Raw genomic sequence first — 26,434 nt, 5'->3', positions numbered from 1 at the left:
AACCCACCTAAACTTTTGGTGGGAATGTAAAGTGGTGCATTCATTGTGGAAAACAGTATGGAGGTTCCTTAAAAAACTAAAAATAGAGTTACCATATGATCCAGCATTCCTGCTCCTGGGCATATATCCACAGAAAACTCTAATTCAAAAGGATACATGCAGGAACTTCCCTGGTGGTCCAGTAAGTAAGACTCTGCGCTCCCAATGCAGGGGGCCCAGGTTCAATCCCTGGTTGGGGAACTAGATCCTACAGGCTTACTGCAACTAGGAGTCCACATGCCTCAACTAAGAAGCCCGCACACCACAACTAAGAAAACTGCATGCTGCAACTAAGAAACTCACGTGCCACAACTAAGGATCCTGCATGCTGCAACGAAGATCCCATGTGCCGCAACTAAGATCGAGCACAGCCAAAATAAATAAATATTTTTTTAAAAAAGAAAAAAAAACAAAAACAAAAGTATACATGCACCCCAATGTTCATAGCCACAGCATTTACAATAGCCATGGAAGCAACCTGAATGTCCATTGACAGAGAAATGGATAAAGAAAATGTGGTATATATATACACACACACACACATATACATAAAATGTGATAATATTCAGCCATAAAAAGAATGAAATAATGCCATTTGCAGCAACATGGATGGACCTAGAGATATCATACTTTAGTGAAATAAGTCAAAGACAGATATCATAAGATATCACTTATATATGGAATCTTAAAAAATGATATAAAGGAAGTTATTTACAAAATAGAAGCAGACTCACATACATAGAAAATAAACTTAAGGTTACCAAAGGGGACAGGGATGGGGAGGGATAATTTAGGGATTTGAGATTAACACACACACACCCTTGTCAGTTGAATCATTGCAAATATTTTCTTCCAGTCCGTAGATTGTCTTTATTTTGTCGGTGATTTCTTTTGTTGTGCAAAAGCTTTTAAGTTTGATTAGGTCCCATTTGTTTGTATTTGCTTTTATTTCTGTTGTCTTGGTAGACTGACCTAAGAAAATGTTGCTATGATTCATGTCAGAGAATATTTTGCCTATGTTCCCTTCTAGGAGTTTTATTGTGACATGTCTTATATTAAACTCTTTAAGCCATTTTGAATTCATTTTTGTGTATGGTGTGAGGTATTTAACTTCATTAACATGTGAGTGTCCAGCTTTCCCAACACCATTCACTGAAGAGACTCTCTTTTCTCCATTGTGTATTCTTGCCTCCTTTGTCAAAGATTAATTGATCATAGGTGTGTGGGTTTATTTCTGGGCTGTCTCTTCTGTTCCATTGATCCATATGTCTGTTTTATGCCATTATCACGCTGTTTTGATTACTGTAGCTTTGTAGAATTATCTGAAGTCTGGGAGGGTTCAAGCTTTTTTTTCTGAGCACAGCAGTATGAAACTAGAAATAACCACAGAAAGAAAAACAAGAAAAGAACAACACATGAAGAGTAAACAACATGCTACTATAAGACCAATTGGCCAACAGTGAAATCAAAGAAGAAATCAGAAAATACCTTGAGACAAATGACAGTGAAAAGGCAACCTTACAAAATCTATGGGATGCCTCAGAAGCAGTCTAAGTGGGTAGTTCATAACGATACAGGCTTTCCTCAAGAAAAAATAAAAATCTCAAACAACCTGACCCACCACCTGAAAGAGTCAGAAAAAGAAGAACAAATAAAACCCAAAATCAGCAGAAAGAAGGAAACAATAAAGATCTGAAAGGAAATAAATAAAATAGAGATCAAAAACAATAGAAAAGGTCAATAAAAGCAAGAGCTGGTTTTTTTGTAAATATAAACAAAATCGACATATCTCTAGCCAGGCTCACCGAGAAGAAAAGAGAGAGGACCCAAATAAAATAAGAAGTGAAACAGGAGAAATAACAATACTTTACCACAGAAGTACAAAAAAATCGTAAGAGAATACTATGAACAATTATATGCCAACAAAGTTGACAGTCTAGAAGAAATGGACAAAGTTTCTACAAATATACAGATTGCCAAAACTGAGTCAGGAAGAAACAGAATTTGAACAGACTGATCACTAGCAGTGAAATATCTGAGTGTAATATTAAAAAAACCAAAACAAAACAACAAAAAAACCTGTGCAAACAGAAGTCCAGGACTGGATGGCTTCACTGGGGAATTCTCCCTAACATACAAAGAAGAACTTAAATGTATCCTTTTCAAACTATTCCAAAAAATTAAAGAGGCGAGAACAGTCTCAAAGTCATTCTATGAAGCCACCATCACCCTAGTAACAAAACCAGACAGAGACACTGCAGAAAAGAGAATTACAGGCGAATATCTTTGACAAATATAAATGCAAAAATTGTCAACAAAATATTAGCAAACTGGATCTAACAATACATAAAAAGGAGCATTCCATGATGAAGTTGGATCCATTCTAGGGTCACAAGGATGGTTCAATACACAAATCAATCAGTATTATACACCACATTAATGAAAGCAAAGGCAAAAACCACATGATAATTTCAATACATGCAGAAAAATTTGACAAAATTCAATATCCATTCATGATAAAAACTCACCAAAGTGGATTTAGAGGGAACATATCTCAACATAATAAAAGTTGTTTATGACAGACCCACAGCCAACATAATATTCAGTGGTGAAAAGCTGAAAGCCTTCCCAGTAAATTCAGATTTAAGACAAGATGCCCATTCTCACCACTGTTATTCTACATAGTATTGCAAATCCTAACCACAGCAATCAGACAAGAAAAATAAATACATTTTATCCAAATTGGAAGGGCAGAGGTTAAAACGTCACTATTCACAGATGATATGATACTCTATATTGAGTACCCTAAAGTCTCCACATAAAACCTGTTTAGTACTAATAAATGAATTCAGCAAAGTAGCAGGCTACAAGATTAATATACGGAAATCTGTTGCTTTTCTTTACACTAACAATAAAATATCAGATAGAGAAAGTGAAAAAACAATCCCATTTAAAATCACATCAAAAAGAAAAAAGTATTGATACCTAGGAGTAAACTTAACCAAGGAGCTGAAAACTATATAACATTCATAAAGGAAATTAAAGGTAATTCAAAGAAAGGGAAAGATATCTCATGCTCTTGGATTGGAAGAATTAATATTGTTAAAATGGCCATACTACCCAAAGCAATCTACAGATGTAATGTGATCCCTATCAAAATATCCATGACATTTTTAATCAAACTAGAAAAAATAATCGTAAAATATATATGGAACCACAAAAGACCCAGAATTGCCAAAGCAATCCTGAGGAAAAAGAACAAAGCTGGAGGCATAACCCTTCCAGACTTCAGACTATATTACATAGTTACAGTAATCAAAACATTGTGGTATTTGCACAAAAAGATATTTAGATTAATGGAGCTTTACAATAGAGAGCCCAGAATTTAACTCACACACCTATGGTCAGTTAACCTCTGACAAAGGAGGCAGGAATGTACAATGGAGAAAGGACAGTCTCTTTAGCAAATGGTGTTGAGAAAGCTGGACAGCTACATGTAAGTCACTGAAATCGGTACACTGCCTCATACCATATACAAAAATGGTTTAAAGACCTAAATTTAAGACATGACACCATAAAACTCGTAGAAGAGAACATAGGCAGAGCATTCTCAGACATAACTGAGAGCAATATTTTCTTAGATCATTCTGCCAATGTAAAAGAAATAAAAGCTAAGATAAATGAATGGGACCTAATAAAACTTACAAGCTTTTGCACAGCAAAGGAAACCATAAACAAAATGAAAAGACAGCCTACCAACTGGGAGAAAATATTGGCAAATGTGTGACTGACAAGAGCTTAATTTCCATAATATACAAGCAGCTCATACAACTCAATAACAAAAAAACAAATAACCCAACCAAAAACTGGGCACAAGACCTAAACAGACATTTCTCCTAAGAAGACCTACATGTGGCCAACAGGCTCATGAAAAAATGGTCACCATCACTTATTATCAGAAAGATGCAACTCAAAACCACAAAGAGATGTCACCTCATACTGGTCAGAATGGGTATCATCAAAAACTGTACAAATAATGTTGAAGAGGGTGTGGAGAAAAGGGAACCCTCCTACACTATTGGTGGGAATGTAAATTGGTGTAGTCACTATGGAAAATTAGATAAACCTTAGATAGGTTTATTCTTTTTTGTTGCAATGGTAAATGGGAGTATTTCCTTATTTCTCCTTCAGATTTTTCATCATTAGTGTATAGGAATGCAAGAGATTTTGGTGCATTAATTTTGTATCCTGCTACTTTACCAAATTCATTGATTAGCTCTAGTAGTTTTCTGGTGCGAGTTTTAGGATTCTCTATGTATAGTATCATGTCATCTGCAAACAGTGACAGCTTTACTTCTTCTTTTCTGATTTGGATTCCTCTTATTTCTTTTTCTTCTCTGATTGCTGTGGCTAAAACTTCCAAAATTATGTTGAATAATAGTGGTGAGAGTGGGCAACCTTGTCTTGTTCCTGATCTTAGTGGAAATGGTTTCAGTTTTTCACCATTGAGGATGATGTTGGCTGTGGGTTTGTCATATATGGCCTTTATTATGTTGAGGAAAGTTCCCTCTATGCCTACTTTCTGCAGGGCTTTTATCATAAATGGGTGTTGAATTTTGTCGAAAGCTTTCTCTGCATCTATTGAGATGATCATATGGTTTTTCTCCTTCAATTTGTTAATATGGTGTATCACGTTGATTGATTTGCCTATATTGAAGAATCCTTGCATTCCTGGGATAAACCCCACTTGATCATGGTGTATGATCCTTTTAATGTGCTGTTGGATTCTGTTTGCTAGTATTTTGTTGAGGATTTTTGCATCTATGTTCATCAGTGACATTGGCCTGTAGTTTTCTTTCTTTGTGACATCTTTGCCTGGTTTTGGTATCAGGGTGACGGTGGCCTCGTAGAATGAGTTGGGGAGTGTTCCTCCGTCTGCTATATTTTGGAAGAGTGTGAGAAGGATAGGTGTTAGCTCTTCTCTAAATGTTTGGTAGAATTCGCCTGTGAAGCCATCTGGTCCTGGGCTTTTGTTTGTTGGAAGATTTTTAATCACAGTTTCAATTTCAGTGCTTGTGATTGGTCTGTTCATATTTTCTATTTCTTCCTGGTTCAGTCTCGGCAGGTTGTGCATTTCTAAGAATTTGTCCATTTCTTCCAGGTTGTCCATTTTATTGGCATAGAGTTGCTTCTGGTAATCTCTCATGATCCTTTGTATTTCTGCAGTGTCAGTGGTTACTTCTCCTTTTTCATTTCTAATTCTATTGATTTGAGTCTTCTCCCTTTTTTTCTTGATGAGTCTGGCTAATGGTATATCAATTTTGTTTATCTTCTCAAAGAACCAACTTTTAATTTTATTGATATTTGCTATTGTTTCCTTCATTTCTTTTTCATTTATTTCTGATCTGCTCTTTATGATTTCTTTTCTTCTGCTAACTTTGGGGTTTTTTAATTCTTCTTTCTCTAATTGCTTTAGGTGCAAGGTTAGGTTGTTTATTCGAGATGTTTCCTGTTTCTTGAGGTAGGCTTGTATTGCTATAAACTTCCGTCTTAGAACTGCTTTTGCCGCATCCCATAGGTTTTGGGTCGTCATGTCTCCATTATCATTTGTTTGTAGGTATTTTTTCATTTCCCCTTTGATTTCTTCAGTGATCATTTCGTTATTAAGTAGTGTATTGTTTAGCCTCCATGTGTTCGTATTTTTTACAGATCTTTTCCTGTAATTGATATCTAGTCTCATAGCGTTGTGGTTGGAAAAACTACTTGATACGGTTTCAATTTTCTTAAATTTACCAAGGCTTGATTTGTGACCCAAGGTATGATCTGTCCTGGAGAATGTTCCATGAGCACTTGAGAAAAATGTATATTCTGTTGTTTTTGGGTGGAATGTCTTATAAATATCAATGAAGTCCATCTTGTTTAATGTATCATTTAAAGCTTGTGTTTCTTTATTTTTTTTCATTTTGGATGATCTGTCCATTGGTGAAAGTGGGATGTTAAAGTCCCCTACTATGATTGTGTTACTATCGATTTCCCCTTTTATGGCTGTTAGTATTTGCCTTATGTATTGAGGTGCTCCTATGTTGGGTGCGTAAATATTTACAATTGTTATATCTTCTTGGATCGATCCCTTGATCATTATATAGTGTCCTTCTTTGTCTCTTGTAATAGTCTTTATTTTAAAGTCTATTTTTTCTGAAGTAAGAATTGCTACTCCAGCTTTCTTTTGATTTCCATTTGCATGGAATATCTTTTTCCATCCCCTCACTTTCAGTCTGTATGTGTCCCTAGGTCTGAAGTGGGTCTCTTGTAGACAGCATATATACAGGTCTTGTTTTTGTATCCATTCAGCCAGTCTGTGTCTTTTGGTGGGAGCATTTAGTCCATTTACATTTAAGGTAATTATCGATATGTATGTTCCTATTCCCATTTTCTTAAATATTTTGGGTTTGTTATTGTAGGTGTTTTCCTTCTCTTGTGTTTCTTGCCTAGAGAAGTTCCTTTAGCATTTGTTGTGAAGCTGGTTTGGTGGTGCTTAACTCTCTCAGCTTTTGCTTGGTTGTAAAGGTTTTAATTTCTCCATTGAATCTGAATGAGATCCTTGCTGGGTAGAGTAATCTTGGTTGTAGGTTTTTCTCCTTCATCACTTTAATTATGTCCTGCCACTCCCTTCTGGCTTGCAGAGTTTCTGCTGAAAGATCAGCTGTTAACCTTATGGGGATTCCCTTGTGTGTTATTTGTTGTTTTTCCCTTGCTGCCTGTAATATGTTTTCTTTATATTTAATTTTTGATAGTTTGATTAATATGTGTCTTGGCATGTTTCTCCTTGGATTTATCCTGTATGGGACTCTCTGTGCTTCCAGGACTTGATTAACTATTTCCTTTCCCATATTAGGGAAGTTTTCAACTATAATCTCTTCAAATATTTTCTCAGTCCCTTTCTTTTTCTCTTTTTCTTCTGGGACCCGTATAATTCGAATGTTGGTGCATTTAATGTTGTCCCAGAGGTCTCTGAGACTGTCCTCAGTTCTTTTCATTCTTTTTTCTTTATTCTGCTCTGCAGTAGTTATTTCCACTATTTTATCTTCCAGGTCACTTATCCGTTCTTCTGCCCCAGTTATTCTGCTATTGATTCCTTCTAGAGAATTTTAAATTTCATTTATTGTTTTGTTCATCATTGTTTATTTGCTCTTTAGTTCTTCTAGGTCCTTGTTAAACATTTCTTGTATTTTCTCCATTCTATTTCCAAGATTTTGTATCATCTTTACTATCATTATTCTGAATTCTTTTTCAGGTAGACTGCCTATTTCCTCTTCATTTGTTTGGTCTGGTGGGTTTTTACCTTGCTCCTTCATCTGCTGTGTGTTTTTCGGTCGTCTCATTTTGCTTAACTTACTGTGTTTGGGGTCTCCTTTTCTCAGGCTGCAGGTTCATAGTTCCTGTTGTTTTTGGTATCTGTCCCCAGTGGCTAAGGTTGGTTCAGTGGGTTGTGTAGGCTTCCTGGTGGAGGGGACTAGTGCCTGTGTTCTGGTGGATGAGGCTGGATCTTGTCTTTCTGGTGGGCAGGTCCACGTCTGGTAGTGTGTTTTGGGGTGTCTGTGGCCTTATTATGATTTTAGGCAGCCTCTCTGCTAATGGATGGGGCTGTGTTCCTGTCTTGCTAGTTGTTTAGCATAGGGTGTGCAGCACTGTAGCTTGCTGGTCGTTGAGTGAAGCTGGGTCTTGGTGTTGAGATGGAGATCTCTGGGAGATTTTTGCCGTTTGGTATTACGTGGAGCTGAGAAGTCTCTTGTGGACCAGTGTCCTGAAGTTGGCTCTCCCACCTCAGAGGCACTCTCTGTCCCCCGCAGTCTCCGCCCATGAAGGGGCTTCCTAGTGTGTGGAAACCTTTCCTCCTTCACAGCTCCCTCCCACTGGTACAGGTCCTGTCCCTATTCTTTTGTCTCTATCTTTTCTTTTTTCTTTTGCCCTACCCAGGTACGTGGGGGAGTTTCTTGCCTTTTGGGAGGTCTGACATCTTCTGCCAGCATTCAGTGGGTGTTCTATAGGAGCAGTTCCACGTGTAGATGTATTTCTGATGTATCTGTGCGGAGGAAGGTGATCTCCGCGTCTTACTCTTCCGCCATCTTCTCCCTGTCTTTTTTTTTTTTTTTTTTTTGGCCAGATTATCTTGGCTATTCTTGCACATTTACTCAAACATAGGAACTTTACGATCTGTTTAAGATCAAGTTTCATAAATTATTCTATTCGAATTCTTTTTTGGAATTGCATTGTACGTGCAGTGAATTTTAAGAAATTAATACACTTATAATACTGACTGTTCCATATATGAATATGGTATAGAACCCTGTTTATTTAGATCCTTTATGTCCTTCAGTAAAGTTAATATTTTATTAAAGTTATTGCAACATTTTTTTTGTTTTATTCTCAAGTACTACCTTTTCTTATAGTAGTGAATGCCATGTTTTTTCCTATCACATTTTCTGATTATTGCTGGTATTTGGGAAAGCAGCTGTTTTTTTTATGTTTGATCTTCTATTTGGTGACTTGGTGTACTCTGTTCTTAGTCCTAATAATTGGTAGATTATAGAGAGAGATTTCTAGGTAAATGGTCAAATTGTCTGTAAATGAGAATAGTATTGTATGTTCCTTTTCAGCCTTTAGGTCTCCAACCCCCTGTTCCTGCAGCAGATTCCACTGATTGGAACCTTTAGTACAATGCTGAATTTTAGCAGTGATAGTGAGCAGCCTTGTATTATTACTGAATTTCGTGCAGTGCTTCTGATGTTCCACTATGAAGAATAGTAATTGATGTAGGTTTTTAGTAGATGTTCTTTATCAATTGAGAAATTTCTTCCTATTTCTATTTTACCAAGAGTTTTATTATGTATGGGTGTTAAAATTTACTGAGTACTTTTTCGGCATCAATTAAGATAACTTTTTTCTCTCTTTCCCTCTTTTGTAATTGCAGTAACAGATTTAAGGTTATAAAATGTTTACTTGTATTTAATTTTAAACTACTGTCGGTTTTGACTAGAAAGATGTGAGAAAACAAAATTTTAAGATGCAATATTTTCTGTTATAGAAATCTGTCTTCAAAGGAGTTGCAGGTGACACAGTAGAAAACTCAGTAGTTGACCAAAGGTAAGGTTGAGTTACCAGAAAAATATTATTTTCTTAATTATGTTTAATTATTGTTAATTTTTTAGTATTAGGAATGTTTATTTTATATTCTGCTATAATTAGGTTTAAATGATCTGTCATTGAATTGACAAGGAGAAAAAAGCCAGTATTATTGTCTATAATAGTGGTTCTCAACTGGGTGATTTTGCTTCCCTTCCCTCCCCAGATATTTGACAATGTCTGGAAACATTTTTGCTTGTCACAATTGTGGAGGGTAAGGGTGCTAGTGGCATCTAATGGGTAGAGGCCAGGAATGCTACTAAACATCCTACAGTGCACAGGTCAGCCCCCAACAACAAAAAATTATTCAGCCTAAAATATTAATTGAGCTAAGGTTGAGAACCTCTGGTTTAGGAAAAAGGCAAAGTATTGATTGCTATGGAGAAAATTAACGTAAAAATTTTGATGTTTAATTTATTTCATGTTACATATTCATTAAACTAGATTAAAAAGAATATGCATCTTTTTAACTTTGAAATTTTCTTTAGCTTTTTAGTTCCTCTTATTACTGAGTATGACAAGCATCTGGAAGAGCTAAATGGGCAGCTGAAATATTATCAGGTATGAAATCATAGCTATCAACCTTTTGGTAATATTTTCTTATAAAAAAAAGAAAAAAATAGGCTCCCTTTCTTTACAAAAACATTGATAAGGAAGAAAATGTTTACCTGTAATCAATTTACGTGTTATTTTCTGGTGTACAGCAAAGTGATTCAGTTATACACATTTATATGTGTGTGTGTGTGTATATATATGTATTCTTTTTCAGATTCTTTTCCATTATAGGTTAGTACAAGATATTGAATCTAGTTCCCTGTGCTATACAGTAGGTCCTTGTTGTTTATCTGTTTTATATATAGTAGTGTGTATCTGTTAATCCCGAACTCTTAATTTATCCCTGCCCCCTCTTTTCCCCTTTGGTAACCATAAGTTTGTTTTCTACTTCTGTAAGTCTGTTTCTGTTTTAAGTAAGTTCATTTGTATCGTTTTTTTTTTTTAGATTCTACATATAAGTGATATCATATGTTATTTGTTTTTCTCTGTCTGACTTACTTTACTTAGTATGATAATCTCTAGGATCATCCATGTTGCTGCAAATGCATTATTTCATTCTTTATGGCTGAATAATATTCCATTGTGTATATGTACACCACATCTTTTTTACCCATTCATGTGTTGATAGACACTTAGGTTGCTTCCAAGTCTTGGCTATTGTAAATAGTGCAGCTATGAACATTGGGGTGCATATATCTTTTTGAATTAGAGTTTTTGTCTTGTCCGGATATATACCCAGGAGTGGGATTGCTGGATCATATGGTAACTCTGCTTTTAGTTTTTTAAGGAACCTCCATACTGTTTTCCAATTTACATTCCCACCAACAGTGTAGGAAGATTCCGTTTTCTCCACACCCTCTCCAGTATGTATTGTTTGTAGCCTTTTTGATGATGGCCATTCTGACCAGTCTGAGGTGATACTTCACTGTGGTTTTGATTTGCATTTCTCTAATAATTAATGATGTTGAGCATCATTTCATGTGCCTGTTGGCCATCTGCATGTCTTCTTTGGAGAAATGTCTATTTAGATCTTCCCCCCATTTTTTGATTGAGTGGTTGTTTTTTTGCTGTTGAGCTGTATGAGCTATTTGTTTAAATTTTTTAATTGATAAAGAACAACAGAAAGCTCTCTTTTGCACAAATGGTATTTTGCTTTTATTTTTAGGACTAGTGAGACTAAAGTTTCTGCTGAATTCACTCTCTCAAAATTGCTATAATGACATGTGGTTTGATTGTTATAAAATGGAATATCTAGTTATCTTGAAATTAAACTCTTTTAAATTTTAATTTTTTATAATTTATCTGATTCATATGTGTCTTTAATCAGCTAGTTTACTAAGGTGTTTAACTTCATTTTTCCATTTGGCATTCTCCATCTAAGAGTGATTACTGGATTAATTTCAAGAGAGAGGAAGCTGTAGCAGAAAGCCTAAGGGGCAAGAATAGTTGCTACTTTTAGAGAGAAAAAAGATGTTGACAGCTACTTCTAAGAACACTTGCTCACATAGATATTATTGAGTAGCAATAGTTCTTAAGACTTATCTTATTGACCAGTCAAAAAATAGTATATCTTAAAGCAGGAAAATATTCACAATAATTCTCTATATGAAAGTTTCTTCCAGAAAATGTAAATAATAGGGGAAAATTTGCTGATAAGAAAGGTACTGCTGAATTTTTGTTTTCTTTCAACGATTAAATGTTTTGAAATATTTTACAGTAAAGAATCTTTAGTGTTACTGTAATGATCCACCCTGAATCCTAGTTAATGCATATATCCTACCTAATTATTTGAATAATATTTTTCAAGATATGCTGACATTTTTGCAATTTTTAAAGATCGATTTTTTTAGAAATAATTACAAAATGGGGATAATTGCTACAATAAAATCCAAACCTCTTAGTCTGCATGGCATTCAAGCAAGACCTGCCACCTGCCTTTGCAGTTTTACCTCTCATTGCATGGCTCCATGTGTGGTCAGTTCTCAGTTATCTGGTAGTGAATTCATTCATTTTGATTTAATTGTGATTCAGGCACAGCAGGGACCTGGGAAAGGTTCACCTTTCAAGCTGGCTTTGTAGTTATAATTGGTTGTCACTGTTTTCCTAGAGGAAGCTTCCTTGAGCTTCTCTAGTTGAAACGGAGAGAGAAAGGTTTAGAGGATTGCCTGTTCCACCCTTCCCTTGCCAGGTTCACTCCAGGATTGGCTCTTCTCCTTTAGCCTGGGGTACCCAATCAAGAGTAATGGACAGATCATGAATTGATTGCAGTTTTGTTGGAAGTATGAGTTTACATGGCCTCCTTCCTGATCTCCACTTGCTCGTTTACTCTTACTGAGAACTGACGACTATGCCTGTGTCATCTAATATTTCTTGCTTCTTTGCTTTTACTCATATTTCACCCTACTTGAAATGCCCTTTCTTTCCTGTTGAAATCTTACAATCCCTTTAACCCCTCAGAGAAAATTAAAAATGCCTTCATTTCATTCCCTTTACAGTATATATTTTATTTGTATTGGTATTTTAGTTAGTGATTTTTTTTTTAACCATCTTTCCTACTAATGTATGTGTTAGTGACCACATTGGTTTACTGTAGCAGCCTTGTATAGTGCAGAGAGTTTATACAACTCAAAAAGGTGGTCAGTCAGAAACTGAATGAATTATTGCTAAAAAAGATCTTTATTTGCTTTTTTCGCCATTAACATTTTACTTTTTGAAATTCAAGCACTTACATGGACTTCACCTAAACTAAGATGAATTACGATATATATTCAAGGTCTAGGGACCATCGGATATTTCTTATAGTGACATATTAAGGAATATCTTACATCTCTTTTCCTGTAAACATCTCTAAATATAGGAATTACATTTTTAAATATTTCTTAATATGTTATATAAAATATTTTTACTTATATTCTATTCAAAATGTTCTATTACATTCTGTGTATCATTAAAATATCTATATTTAGTATTGCTTGTTAGAAGTGAAGAATAATTATTTCTTATCTGTAGACTAGTGTCATAGAATCTGATTGCTTGCCTATGAATGAACTACTTAATATAAATCTAATTGTCTGGAAAATGTTTTTCTGCAACCATATTTTATTCTTTCAGAAACAGATGGGTGAGATGAAACTACAACTTGAAAATGTCATCAAGGAAAATGAAAGGTAGATCAATTAACTACTGATTATCTTATTGTTGTCTTAGGTAACTTTTATTATTGTTATTTGGTATTTTATTCATGGAGTATACTGGTTATGAGTGTGGATGCTGGGGCCTGATTTCCTTTTTGACTCCTGGCTCCATTGGTTATTAGCTACATGACCTTGGACAAGTTAACCTCTTTGTGCTTTAGGGTTTCCTCATCTGTAAGTGGGAGATAATAACAGAACCTATTTTGTAGAGCTGACTGTAAGGGATAAAGTAATTGCTTAAAATAGGGTACATAATAAGCACTTTATAAATATTAGCAATCATGAATAGTATAGTATAGAATATATATTATATTAGGAAACATACTGATAAAACGGAAACCTATCAACCCACCATCCAGTTAAGAACTAAAATGTTATCAGTACTGGTGCACTTATCCATGTTTTCCTTCCCTATCCCATGCCCCTCCTTCCCTCTGCCAGCAGTTAATACTGTCTTGAATTTTTGTTTATCGTTCCCTTGGTTTTTAAAATTTTTGTAGGTATGTGTATTCCTAATGATATATTATTTAGTTTTGCATTTTTAAAAACTTCCCAAAATAGTATTATTTAGTCTTCTGAGACTTACTTTTTTCCCACTCAATATCATGCATAAGCAGAAGAGTTTCAGGGATGGGTCATAGGCTATGTGAATATTCAATTTTGCAATATATTGCCAACCTAATTTCCAAACTGGCTATACCAATTTACATTCCCACCAGTGATATTTATGAGTTCTTATTGATTCGAATATTTTATCAGCACTTGCTCTTACCAGGTTTCTTAATTTTTGTTATTTTGAGTCCTAAATGGTATTTCATTGTGGTTTTAACTTACATTTTCCTGAATACCAATATGGTTAACCATTTTTCACGTATTTATTTACTCATGTGGTTTTCTCATGAAACGCTTATTGATTTCTTTTTCCCATTTTCTCTTTATCTTTTCCTTAGTAAATTGTCAAAGTACTTTATATAATCTGTATTCTGAATATTTGTTAGTGTGCTGACCAGTGTAAACAGTAACCATCATAGACACTTCAAACAAGAAGGGATTTAGTCACTTACAGTTAAGTACTATGTAGGTAAGATAATTGGTTTTAGAGTCATACCTTAGAGGCTGAGATTCTGAGGCCAGGAATTTATGCTGCTGCCACCATCTCTGTAGCTACCACTACAGCATCATTTCCATGGAGTTGAAAACTTGACACTGGAAAGTGGGGCGTGGGATACTCACTTCAGGAGACACTCATGTCTATCAGTTTTGCTTGCCATCTGCTGTACCTATTGAAGAATGTTCTCAGCTCACTTCTGCCTTCTATATCCCCTTCAAGTGCCTGTCACTGGTGAAACTTTAATCCCATCCACCACACCAGCTGCAAGGACATCCGGGAAACATAGTTTTAGACTTTCAGCCATTATGAAAGATGCTGGGATATGGAAAGGGATGGGAATGAATAATGAGTGCCAATGGCTCATTCAACGTGCTAGACAATAGGTATTTTTCAGATATCTGTTCCCAGGTTGTGATATTTTTGATCAACAGAAATTTCTTTTCTTTCTTTTTTTTTTTTTTTTTTAATTTTGAGATAGTTGAATATATCAGTCTTCTTTCTTATGGTTGTTGGTTTTTGTGTCTAACAAATCCTCTCTCAGCCTGTGGTCATAAAGATCTTCTCTTATATTTTCTTCTAAAAATGTTCAGAGTTTTATTCCATCCCAAGTTTAACTTTTAAAGGTCATGCAACTGCACTGAGACCTGATATATCTTTTGTTGTCGCCTTACAAAACAAAACCAAAAAATGAAGAAATACATTTTTTTTGGTTTTAAATTCATTTAAAGGATAAGCTCTTTTTAAGTTTGGCATTCCTTTGTTTGCATTCTTCTATGTAAATCTCTTAATTGGATTTTCAGTTTTTCTCATTTATTTGTGTTTTTTCCCATGGGAAAGTTTTTCTAACTTTAACTTTTTATGATTTACTGTTCTTTCTCAAAATAATTATTAAAAAGGCTATGATCTTGCTATTAAAGACTATTGCTAAGATTTTTGAATCACCAGTGTATGTAAGTTAAGTTTGTATTTTAATGTATTGGAGATAATACAGTGTTACATGATTGAGCTAATGATTTAGTTGTTTCCTATATTTGACTCCATACTCTTCCTTTTATGTCCAGGTCTTTTGAAACCAGTCTTTTAAAAATCTGCCTTTACCTGTTTAATAGTAGTGCAGTCATGGCTCATGAATGTATTTATTCTTAGTATAATAGGGAAATGGGAAAAATGGATTCTGAGCTTATTAAAAGGCACTTTTAGTAACTCGAAATGTTATCAGATTTTAAAGTGAACTCTATGCCCTTAGGGCAACATCCTGCTTTTAATTAAGTATTGCTGTTAAAGACTGCAAAATCAAGAAGAGCTTATCATTTTTAAGGAAAATATCTTAAATATGGTCAAGTCTGAATAACGGAAGCTAGCAGTGGCATGGATTATACAATAGTATGCAATTCCACATTATTGGGTTTTGGAAACATTTTAATACATTTGTGTATAGGTGAGTATTTTCTGGGAATTGATTACAAATAGAAAATAATGAAGTCATTTTATAAAATGAGACTTAGGAAGAGGTGAAAAGATACTCATTTTATCATCCTTCCCATTTTTAGTTTATTCCTTTAAACTCAGTTCATGTTGAGAATATAGTGTTTTTTATGTTGTTTTTGTCTCATTTTTTCTTTAATATCATATTTCCTCCTCATAACTTGCCAGAGGATGAAAATTGGATAAGATAATTAAATGAGTGAATATATATACAGCACTTCCTGGCACTAAGAAATACTACCTTTTATTGTTATTATTTTTATTTTATTATTGAGGGTATGAAAGACATTATTTGTTGCCTCCATAAGAGCTATTTTCCCTTCTTTCATAATTCATATAACCCTGATTTTGTTCCAGTTGCATTGTGCTCAGTGGAGATGAGCTTCTTCCACAATCTCAGGTGATAAATCTTTGATTATAAACCAGTGCACATTTCTTTTTGCCAGGAATTGGTCTAAGTATGAACATGTGACTCACTTGTACCCAGTGAAGTATAAGGGAGAGTCTGTTGTAGAGCCTCTGGGAAAGCTTTTTCTCCCTGATAAAAAGAGAGACTGGCAAGAAGAAAACTTAACCTCCTTCCTGTTCCTTGTCATTTTAGGAAGTGATATATGTTGAAGCTGCTATAGCCATTTTGTAACCATGAGAGTATGTATCAGAAACACAATGAGATTAGAAGAAGGGAAAGATGGGGAAGCCTTTGGTCCTTAAATTACATTATTGAACTGCTGAAACAAATCTAGAGCCACTTGCCTTCAGATTTAATATTGGTGAGGTAATAAAACATTCATTCAATCATTCACAAATATTTATTGAGTACTTACTAAGTACCAAACACTATTCAAGTTTCTGGAATACATTAGTGAATAAAACAGACAAAAATCACTGTTGCTTGTAGTCAAAGTATAGTAACTAGTACAGAGACTTAACGGCATCTATCAGGGGTTCACAAACTACAGCTTGAGGGCCAAATCTGGCCTGCCACCTCTTTTGGTAAATAAAAGTTTATTAGATCATGGCCAGACTTGTTCATTTGTATATTGTCTATGGCTGCTTTTGCTCTACAATGATGGAGTTGAATAGTTGAGACAGAGACTGAATGGCTCACAAAACCTAGAATATTTGGTATCTGGTCCTTTACAGAAAAAGTTTACTCTTCTCTGATGCATGTAGCTATCTTTTGCTGCGCAATCTGTTAACTAGTCTTTGGTTCAATTGTCACCAAAAAACTTTTTTGAAATTCATAACTGTCTTTACTTTTTTATTTAGGCATATATGTAGCTTTAGAGCACAGAAACAGCAAACTTCAATAAGAGTATAAAGTTAGTATTTAATAAATTAAAACAATTATATTTAACATATTATTTATTTTACTAAGTTTGTAAGTTTTTGTTTTATGATAGTCTAATATATTTATCTTTTTAAGATTAAAACTAAATATTTATGATTTAGAAGATTTCAATAGCATTATAAAATAGAATTGTTTTTAGCACTATTTTCATTGATTTGTTCTTATTGACCAATGATAATTGAATAATAAACAATAATATAGATCAGAGTTGTAATTTTAGATTTGATTTCACCATCCCTAATTATTATATCATTAGTGTATGTTGATAATAGCCTATGAACACAATATAGTCTATTTGAAATTTGGGAAGAAGGAGTTCATGTGTATATTTATAAAAATAGTAATAAAGCCATTATTTTTCAGTACTTGTCCAAAAATGGTATTCTCTACCCCAAAACTTTATTTATATAATAGCAAAAGATGAATATATTTGATCTATTTTCCAATGAGAGAGTGAAAAGATATCTCTGGAATTACATGGTAAACCCTGCTGTTCTGATGCTAATTTACACCATTATACTGTGAGGAAGACCATCCCCAAAAGTTCACCCAAATCCTAAGCTTTCATTATAAAGTTTAATATTTCTCTTTTTAATAACCTTATATAAATTCAGAGTTACCCTGATTTCTGTATATGTCTCTGTTTATAATAAGTCTGTGTTTGTATATTTACATACATATATGCCTCTTACCACACCCTCCTTTGATGACTAGTCTCCAGTCACACTGGCCGTCTTACTTTGGCTTTCTTAAAACTGGCAAACCAGTTTCCACTAGAAGACCTTTTACTTATTTCTTCTGCCTGGAATGTTATTCTCCAGACCTACACAGGACTGTCTCCTTCTCTTCAATCAGGCAGGCATTCCCTGACCACATTATCTAGCACTGTTCCTCCCTCCCCAACTTTCTGTTTTCTATTATCCAATTTTATTTGTGGTACCTGTTACTACCTGAAATTATTTATTTGCTTGGTTATTATTTGTCTTATCTACTAGAATGTATCCTTCATGGAGCAGGGCCCTTGTTTATTCTGTTTACCACTGTATACCTAACACCTTTGAACAGTGCTTGATACATATTAAATGCTAAAAAAAATTTTTTTGAGTGGATGATTGCAAATATTAAGAACATAAACACATACATATATTCATATTTGGCTCTTTTTGCTTCAAGAAATAGAAACAGGTCATTCTGAGTAAATGGGAATGTATGATAAGGAGGAACATGGAATACAGCTAGAACTGGGAAACAATTAGGACCATCTCTGAGGATATGCTCCTCTTATCAGTTGTCTCATACAGCCTTAATTGTCCCCCTCAGTAATGGCACCCCTTTCCATATAGCAGCTGCTCCTATTCTTCCAACCAAAAAGCTGATTCTCTCTGTTCTTTAGGTCAAATCCTGAAGGTACCCATTCTTGTTGGTTACTAATGGCCAACACTTCTATTTTCAGAACGCTTCATGCCAGTCAGCGTATGATAGGGCTGCCCTTGAGAAATATGCAAAACTTTAGTCTAATCATTGACTTCCCTCTGTAAAAAATAGCCTGCGCTATTCCCCAGAGCATGGGTTATGGTCAAGGATTACTTAAGTCTGTGCATGGCAGACGGTGTTAACTATAACATGTCCAATATATACATTAGATTGTAATTGTTGAAGATATCACTCTGGCTGGAGACATTAGAGAAGGCTTAAGTGAGAGGATGAAGTTTGAACAGAGTCTTTAAGAATGAGTAGGAGTTCATCAAATGAAAAATCGTATGTTTATTAAAATACAGATCATTTACTGTGGTTATATCTCAGCGTATTTGTATAGGGGAATTAGGCATAAGACTGGGATGGTGGGCAGGGAGCAGATCATATAAGATCTTACATGCGCTGCTAAGGAATTTAAACTTGTCTTACAGATGGCGTAGGGGGCTCTTCAAGGGTTTTAAGCAGAGGAGGAGGGTGCACTGTTGAAGGATTGAATTCAATTGCATTTAGAACTTGAAAATTCCAAATTTTTCTGGAAAGAATATATATGATTCATTGTAGGAGCAGAAGAAGGGAAGCAACAATTCTAGTTATCAGACTGTTCTGTATGAATCCCCAAAAGAAACACTACACCATGGCAGGGATGTGGATACCTTCACTGAGGAAGCTTGGACTTAAGGATGAAAAATGTCTGTCATGTGAGGGAAGGCAGGATGAAAAATGTCTGTCAGGTGAGGGAAGGCATGTAGAGAGGTTGTACCAGGCAGTTGTCTAGAATGTTTTCTAATTGTTTGTATTTGTCTTACTCTATCTTCTCTCTTACTCAGCTGTAAGATTCCCTAACACTATTCCCCGTTCCCCTATTTTAAGATCTACAAAATTGGGATATAGCCATAGTGAATGGCATGTCAAGATTAATAAGCAGCAATTTTTATTTTTAATCGTATGTAAAAGAATGGTGCATCTTACTATCAATGATAAATTCAATTCAAAGACTGGTTAGAATTGTATTTGATTTGTCTTTGTCACCTCAGAGATCAAAACTTTTAGAAAGTCATCTTGGCCAAAATTCTATTGCCTATTAATGATAATTAGTTATAATTTCAGGACTGCAGTTACTGGCTGGGTGATTTTCCTGGTATTAATACTTTAATCTACCTGGAACTCAGTTTTTGTTTTTTTTTTTTTACTGAAGTGTAGTTGATTTACAATGTTGTGCCGATCTCTGCTGTACAGCAAAGAGACTCGGTTTTACACATATATACATTCCTTTTTCGTATATTATTTTCCAGTATGGTTTATCACAGGATATTGAATATAGTTCCCTGTGCTATACATTAGAACCTTGTTGTTTATCCACTCTAAGTGTAATAGTTTGCATCTGCCAACCCCGAACTCCCAGTCTATCCCTCTCTTTCCCCCCTCCCCCTTGGCAACCACAAGTCTGTTCTCTACATCTATGAGTCTGTTTCTGTTTTGTAGATAGGTTCATTTGTGCCATATTTTAGATTCCACATATAAGTGATGTCATATGGTATTTGTCTTTCTCTTTCTGACTTACTTCACTTAGTATCATAATCTCTGGTTGCATCCATGTTGCTGCAAATGGCATTATTTCATTATTTTTTATGGCTGAGTAGTATTCCACTGTATATATGTACTACATCTTCTTTATTCATTCATCTGTTGATGGACATTTAGGTTGTTTCCATGTTTTGGCTATTGTGAATAGTGCTGCTATCAACATAGGGGTGCATGTATCTTTTTGAATTATAGTTTTGTCTGGGTATATTCTCAGGAGTGGGATTGTGGATCATATGGTTCATTCTATTTTTAGTTTTCTGAGGAACCTCCATACTGTTTTCCATAGTGGCTGTACCAACTTACATTCCCACCAACAGTGTAGGAGGTGGAACTCAGTTTCTTTTTTTTTTTTCCTCCATGCAAATTATTCTTTATTTCTCCAAACACTCATACTTTCTTAGCATTCTGTCTGCTCACATTTTCCAACAGCCTGAGAAAACCACCCACATCTCTATACATTAAACTTATACACATTCTTAGGAACCGATTTAAATATGATCTTTTCTGAAAAATCTTTGCACTTTCCATTATAGTATTTTTATACCTTGGTTAGGGCATTTATTACTTTTACTTTGGATTGCAAACACTTGCTTATGTATATGTACATTATATCATTAAAACAAGAATTCAAATCTGTTTCATGTCTTCTATTACTTAAATAAGTCTTTTTTTTATTAGTTATCTATTTTATACATATTAGTGTATATATGTCAATCCCAATCTCCCAATTCATCCCCCCCAACCCTGCTTTCACCCCTTAGTGTCCATACGTTTGGATCTCAGTTTCTTAATCTATGAAATGAGAGATTTGGACTAGATTTCAGTTTTATTGTTTATATATTTTTATGGTTATAGTTAAGTGCTTGTTAAATATCTTTTGAAGTAATACTGCAAGTGGTAAGATAGAAAAATAATAAAAACCATAAGTAACAACTTAAAAGGCATAGATATGTAGTAATGTAAAGCATCATATTATATTTTAGGATAATATTTATTTTCTTAAAGACTTTTTATCCGATATATCTTATCCAATGAAATAGTCAACAGGAAGAGGTCAGAAACACTGTTACTTTTTTGATTTACTACATTGTACCTAGCATAAAATATAGTACAAACCCTCTTTCTTTCTAGATTAATAGATGGTCTGCAGATTGAAAGAGGCAATGAAGTGGAGAATCATAAGACATGCATAGAATACTTTAAAATTTTTTGACTTTGACTTAATGTAAATGTGCACTTATTTAATCTTTTTTATATAATGCCTAAGATGGTTACTTTGAGTAAGCCTACTAATTGTAGTTCTTTGTTGTCTTTTATACATAAACCATAAAGATAATTCATTCTTTATAATTTCCAGTTTCAGTTTCTTTGGAAGAGTGAGAACTTAGAGATCCTTTTGATCTCCTTTTGATCCTCTGTGATTTTATAAATTTTCTGACATTTTATAATTATTTCACCTACCTCTAATTCAACAGCAGCTATTTAACAACTCATCTTTACTGAGCCTTTCATATTCAGTTTAGGTTTCATAGAAAAAAACCCCAGCTCTTTTGTATTTTTATTTTTTTCACTTTGGGTCACATTTAATTAAACTGTACAATTATAATAATAGTTTGTGGCAGGTATAGTAGATTGGCTTAACATCTGTTCCAACCTCCTTTTTGTATACCTTCTTGTACTGCAAAGGCTGGAAAACTAAAAACTAGTTCAGGGTAGGAATTAGGTTCTGCTAATGATAAACACATGTAAGAGACCTAAATTAGGAGATAAGTAGGAGGAGAAGCTGTGTATGAGAATCTATTTTTGTGGATGAGAATCTAACAAGTGTAGAGTGGCTCTAGAACCAATAATTCTGGCAGCTGCTTCTGTCAGAGCTAAGTCAGGGTGTTCCTGCAGGCAATAGCTCTGGCAGTAACTTCCTGACACCAGGATCTCAGCTAAAGAGGTGTGATCCTAGAACCAGCAGTTGGTATAGCCACTTCCTGATTGTCCAGCTTCCTAATTGTGGTCTGTATATCATTTCTCTCAGCAAAACAGTTCTGCAATTAACTAAACCAATAAGATTGACTTTTTTTTAACATTTGCACTAGAAAATAGAGATCAGCTAGTTGATGGTGACTGCAGATAAAGCACCTATGCAGAGAAATGTGGTGCTACTAATGTTATTAATAAGGGTAACGCTATTTACTTCTACAAAGGTTTGTATGATTTCTCTTCATTTCTCCTCTTACTATGAAGCCAACCAAATATGATGGAACTTTCTCCTCTTTATTTTCTTACAGTTCTTACGTTTTGACTTGATTATATATTTGAATAAATACAGCTAGGACCAGAACTATCTTACTATCCTGTACATAATATCTCTTCAAATGTTTGTTGAACTTACTAAAATTATTGATATCTAATTTTCAAGATTTGTTAACCATACATAAAAAATAATGCTTTGAAGAAGACTAATTCCTTAAACCTTTGCAGTACTTAAATGGCTTTATTTTCTCAATTATACTGCTAAGATCTTTGGAGAATTAGATAACATGTATTTACTTAGTATTTATAAATATATTATTGCAGCTAAATTATATTTCAAAGAAAACAAGGGCAAAAATAAACAGGAATGTAAAAGATATAAAGAGTAAAGAACAAGTTTGAGTATATGTGTGTATATTTTTCTGTTTATACTACTCATATATGAATCAACAGGAATATACTGTGTTTTTCAAGACCCATGAAACATTTACATAGACATGGGCTGCAGACCCTCCAAACCACATGCATACATACAAATTAAACATAAATCACACCAAAATAAATTAGAAATAACAAGAAGTGAGTGTAAAGAATTTCTTCTAACTACATTTTCAACTACTGAGATAAAGAGGAAAGCTAAAATTAAAAACTGCATAAAATAAATAGCATATCAAACTAGTGAGATGCAGCCAAACTAGTACTCAGAACATTTTTAATTAACTGAAAATAAGTTAGATAGTTTTGTTTACAGTGATGGCAACAGACTCCTTCTGAGAAAACTAGAGAATCTGGACAAAAACTAGAAAATCTTGACAAAAATTTGACAAAAATCAAATTTGTTTAAAGTGAATTGGATTCAGTGTAGAATTGTAGGGTAAAGACCAAGAAAAGAAAGAAATCCAGGGATATGAGCCTGCATTTTGGGTTACTTTCCCTTAAATATATCTCCCAATGTCAGAAGAGGTGAAGAGAGGTTGAAAACTGAGCAGAGCTTGAAACGAATTCATGGAGCTAGAGAAATAAAAATTGAAATTCAGGCCCATCAAACTTGAGGGTAGGTGGCTCAGGAACATCCAGGCTTTGAAGTAAGAGTGACTCCCCCAAGTTAGACTAGTCCTGAAAAGATCTAAAACATGACTCTGATGTTTGATACAACATGATGTTATAAATGACATGATCAGGGATTGATAATACCCCTCCCCACCTGAAAAAAGAAAAGGAAGACTTTTAGAGGAAGATAACATCATTGCTAGGCCTCAGAATATCTCTGTACTTTTTTACTTGTGATATCTGGCTCATATCTGGCGTAAAAAGAACTGGTAATGGGAAGATTGAAGACAGCATGGTTAAAAAATCATAAAAAAATAGTATACAATAGAAGCAGATCCACGGTTTGGTCTTTAAAATAACTATGCACTATGTTCAATGAAATAAGACACAATTTTGAGAATTTCTATAAGAGAACTAAAAACTCTTAAAGAACCAAATAGAAATTCTAGAACTGAAAATTGCAGTAATAACGGAAATCAGACATAACTGAAGAGAGAATTAATGGAATGCAACCCAAGTCAGAAGAAAATATTCAGAATGAAGGTCAGAGAGAGAAGGGGATAGAAAATGCAGAAATAAATAAATAAATAAATAAATAAATAGTAAGAGACATATGGGAAATAATGAAAACAGCTAAAAGTCATATAGCTTGAGTCCCAGAAAGAGAGGACAGAGAGACATCAATCCACAGATTAAGAACACACCATGCATCGTAAGCAGGATAATACAAAAGTACTGTACCTAGGTACATTATTATAAAATCAAAGAAAACCAAAGAAAAAGAAAAAGCTTAACAGCAGAAAGAGCTTATCTTCTTATTATCTAGCTGCAATAAGATATTAACTGACTTCTCAACAGAAATACTGGAAATCAGGAGACAGTGGAATATTTTTAAAGTGCTGAAAGAAAAACTGTCAATGTAGAATTCTTTACCCAGTGAAATATCCATCAGAAGAAAGGTCAGATGAAAAGAAATTGAGAGCATTATCATTAGCAAAATTAAAGAAAATCCTAAAAAGATATTCTACAAAAAGAAAATAATCCCAGAGGAAAGCTTAGAATTATGGGAAATGGTGCCCATGGGAGAAAGTCTAATGAACATCAGCTATTCTAAAACAATAATAATGTCTCTAAAATATCTGTAGAGAATTAAATATAAGGCAGCAATATCATAAATTTAGGGAAAGGGCATTTGGAGTTAAAATATTCTCAGGTTCTAGCATTACCCAAAAGAAATATAATACTAATTTATTTTAGAGTTTGATAACTCAATGATGCATGTTTTAATCTTTAAAAGTAAAGCCAACTGCCAACCAAGATAATGTAACTGCCAACCATGTAACTGCCAACCAAGATAATAGAGTAGAAAAATGAAGTAATAAAAAAGGATATTTCATAATGATAAAAGATATAACAGTTTTAAATTTGCAAGTACCCAGAGACTTGCCTGGTGGCCCAGTGGTTAAGAATCCAGTTGCCAATGCAGAGGACGTGGGTTCAAGCCCTGGTCTGGGAAGATCCCACATGCCGCGGAGCAACTAAGCCTGTGCGCCACAACTGCTGAGCCTGCGTGCCACAACTACTGAAGCCCGCACGCCTAGAGCCCTTGCTCCGTAACAGGAGAAGCCACCGCAATGAGAAGCCTGTGCACCACAACAAAGAGTAGCCCCCGCTTGCCGCAACTAGAGAAAACCTGCACACAGCAATGAAGACCCAACGCAGCTAAAAATAAATAAACAAACAAATAAATAAATTTATTTATTTTAAAAATATTTGCAAGTACCCAGTTAACAAAGCCTCAGAATAGAAAATTTCAAGTTTTCTGTTTTTCTAGATTAGAAAAATTCAGTGATAGCATTGAATGGCAAAACAGACAAATCCACTAGATAGCAGGAAATATAAACATATATTGCTCCTCAGTAATTGAAAGAAAAACTCAAAAAATAATATTTGAACCATGCAATTAACAAACCTACTTAACAGACAAATACCTAATACCTTCAAAATACATATTCTTTTTAAGTACGCATAAAACATTTCCAAGGTTGACAAATTCAGAAAGTAACTCTCGGGACTTCCCTGGTGGTCCAGTGGGTAAGACTCTGCGCTCCCAATGCAGGGGGCCCTGGTTCAATCCCTGGTCAGGGAACTAGATCCCACGTGCATGCCGCAACTAAGAGTTCACATGCTGCAACTAAGAAGTCTGCGTGCTGCAACCAAGAAGTCTGCATGCTGCAGTCTTCCACAACGAAGATCCCGTGTGCCATAACTAAGACCTGGCGCAGCCAAAATAAATAAATATTTAAAGGAAAAAAAGAAAGCAACTCTCAGATTTTTTAAGTACTCAGATTCTGTTCCTTACTAACAGTGAAAATTGTATTAGAAATCATTCCCAGCTGTTTCTAATTAAGCAGTATGCTTTTAAATATTACTCATAGGTCAAAGAATTAACCATGAAAGCTGGAGAATATTTTCAACTGATAGATAGTGAAAATACAGCATAAAAACTGTGGGTTGCAGTTAAGGCCATTCTTAGAGGGAAATCCATACTCTTAAGTGCATATATTAGAAAAGAAGTCTGAAAATCAGTGGTCTCTAAGAATTTGCTGAACAGGTTAGGAAAAGAACAGCAAACTAAACCCAAAATTATAAAACATTTGGAGAATTAGGGTACATCAGGCAAGAGACAGCAGGATTGCAAATTGCAAGATTAAACACCCCTACCCCAAATACTTCAGATATTAAAACAAAAATAAACTACTGATGCATATAGGTGGCCCTTGCTTTGCATGACAGTGCAGGACTATAAAAATGACCTTGCAAGGTGTGTCCAAGGTGATGGAGTACGAAGACCCTGAACTCACCTCCTCCTCTAGGCACACCAAAATTACAACTATTTACAGAGCAGCCAGCAATGAGAATAACTTGAAGACTAGCAGAAAAGATTTTTCACAGCCTAAGATACAAGGAAAGAACCAAAACAAGATGGGTAGGAGGGGCCAAAGACATAATGTAGTCAAGACCCACACTTTCAGGTAGGTGACCCACAAATGGGAGGATAATCACAATCACAGAAGTTCTCCCTAAGGAGCAAGGGGTCCAAGCTCCACATCAGGCTCCCAAGCTGAGGGTCCTGCACTAGAAAGACAGGCCCTCAAA

The 26,434-nt window shown here is 34.7% G+C and overlaps 1 protein-coding gene across 2 annotated transcripts in view; it reads left to right on the top strand.

Annotated features, from left to right (window-relative positions):
• Positions 1 to 26,434, top strand: part of SCLT1 (sodium channel and clathrin linker 1) — a 249,843-nt gene that overhangs the window by 53,538 nt on the left and 169,871 nt on the right. For both annotated transcript variants that reach the window (XM_036853901.1, XM_036853902.1), the window contains exons 3-5: positions 9,125 to 9,183; positions 9,711 to 9,783; positions 12,889 to 12,944. In XM_036853901.1, coding sequence (XP_036709796.1) covers positions 9,125 to 9,183; positions 9,711 to 9,783; positions 12,889 to 12,944 — 188 coding nt within the window. The remainder of the gene's footprint in view (positions 1 to 9,124; positions 9,184 to 9,710; positions 9,784 to 12,888; positions 12,945 to 26,434) is intronic.

The sequence above is a fragment of the Balaenoptera musculus genome, chromosome 5 (assembly GCF_009873245.2).
Source record: "Balaenoptera musculus isolate JJ_BM4_2016_0621 chromosome 5, mBalMus1.pri.v3, whole genome shotgun sequence".
In the NCBI taxonomy this organism is placed as follows: Eukaryota; Metazoa; Chordata; class Mammalia; order Artiodactyla; family Balaenopteridae; genus Balaenoptera; species Balaenoptera musculus.
Note: the sequence above shows the minus strand (reverse complement) of the source record. Positions and strands in the feature narration are given on the sequence as shown.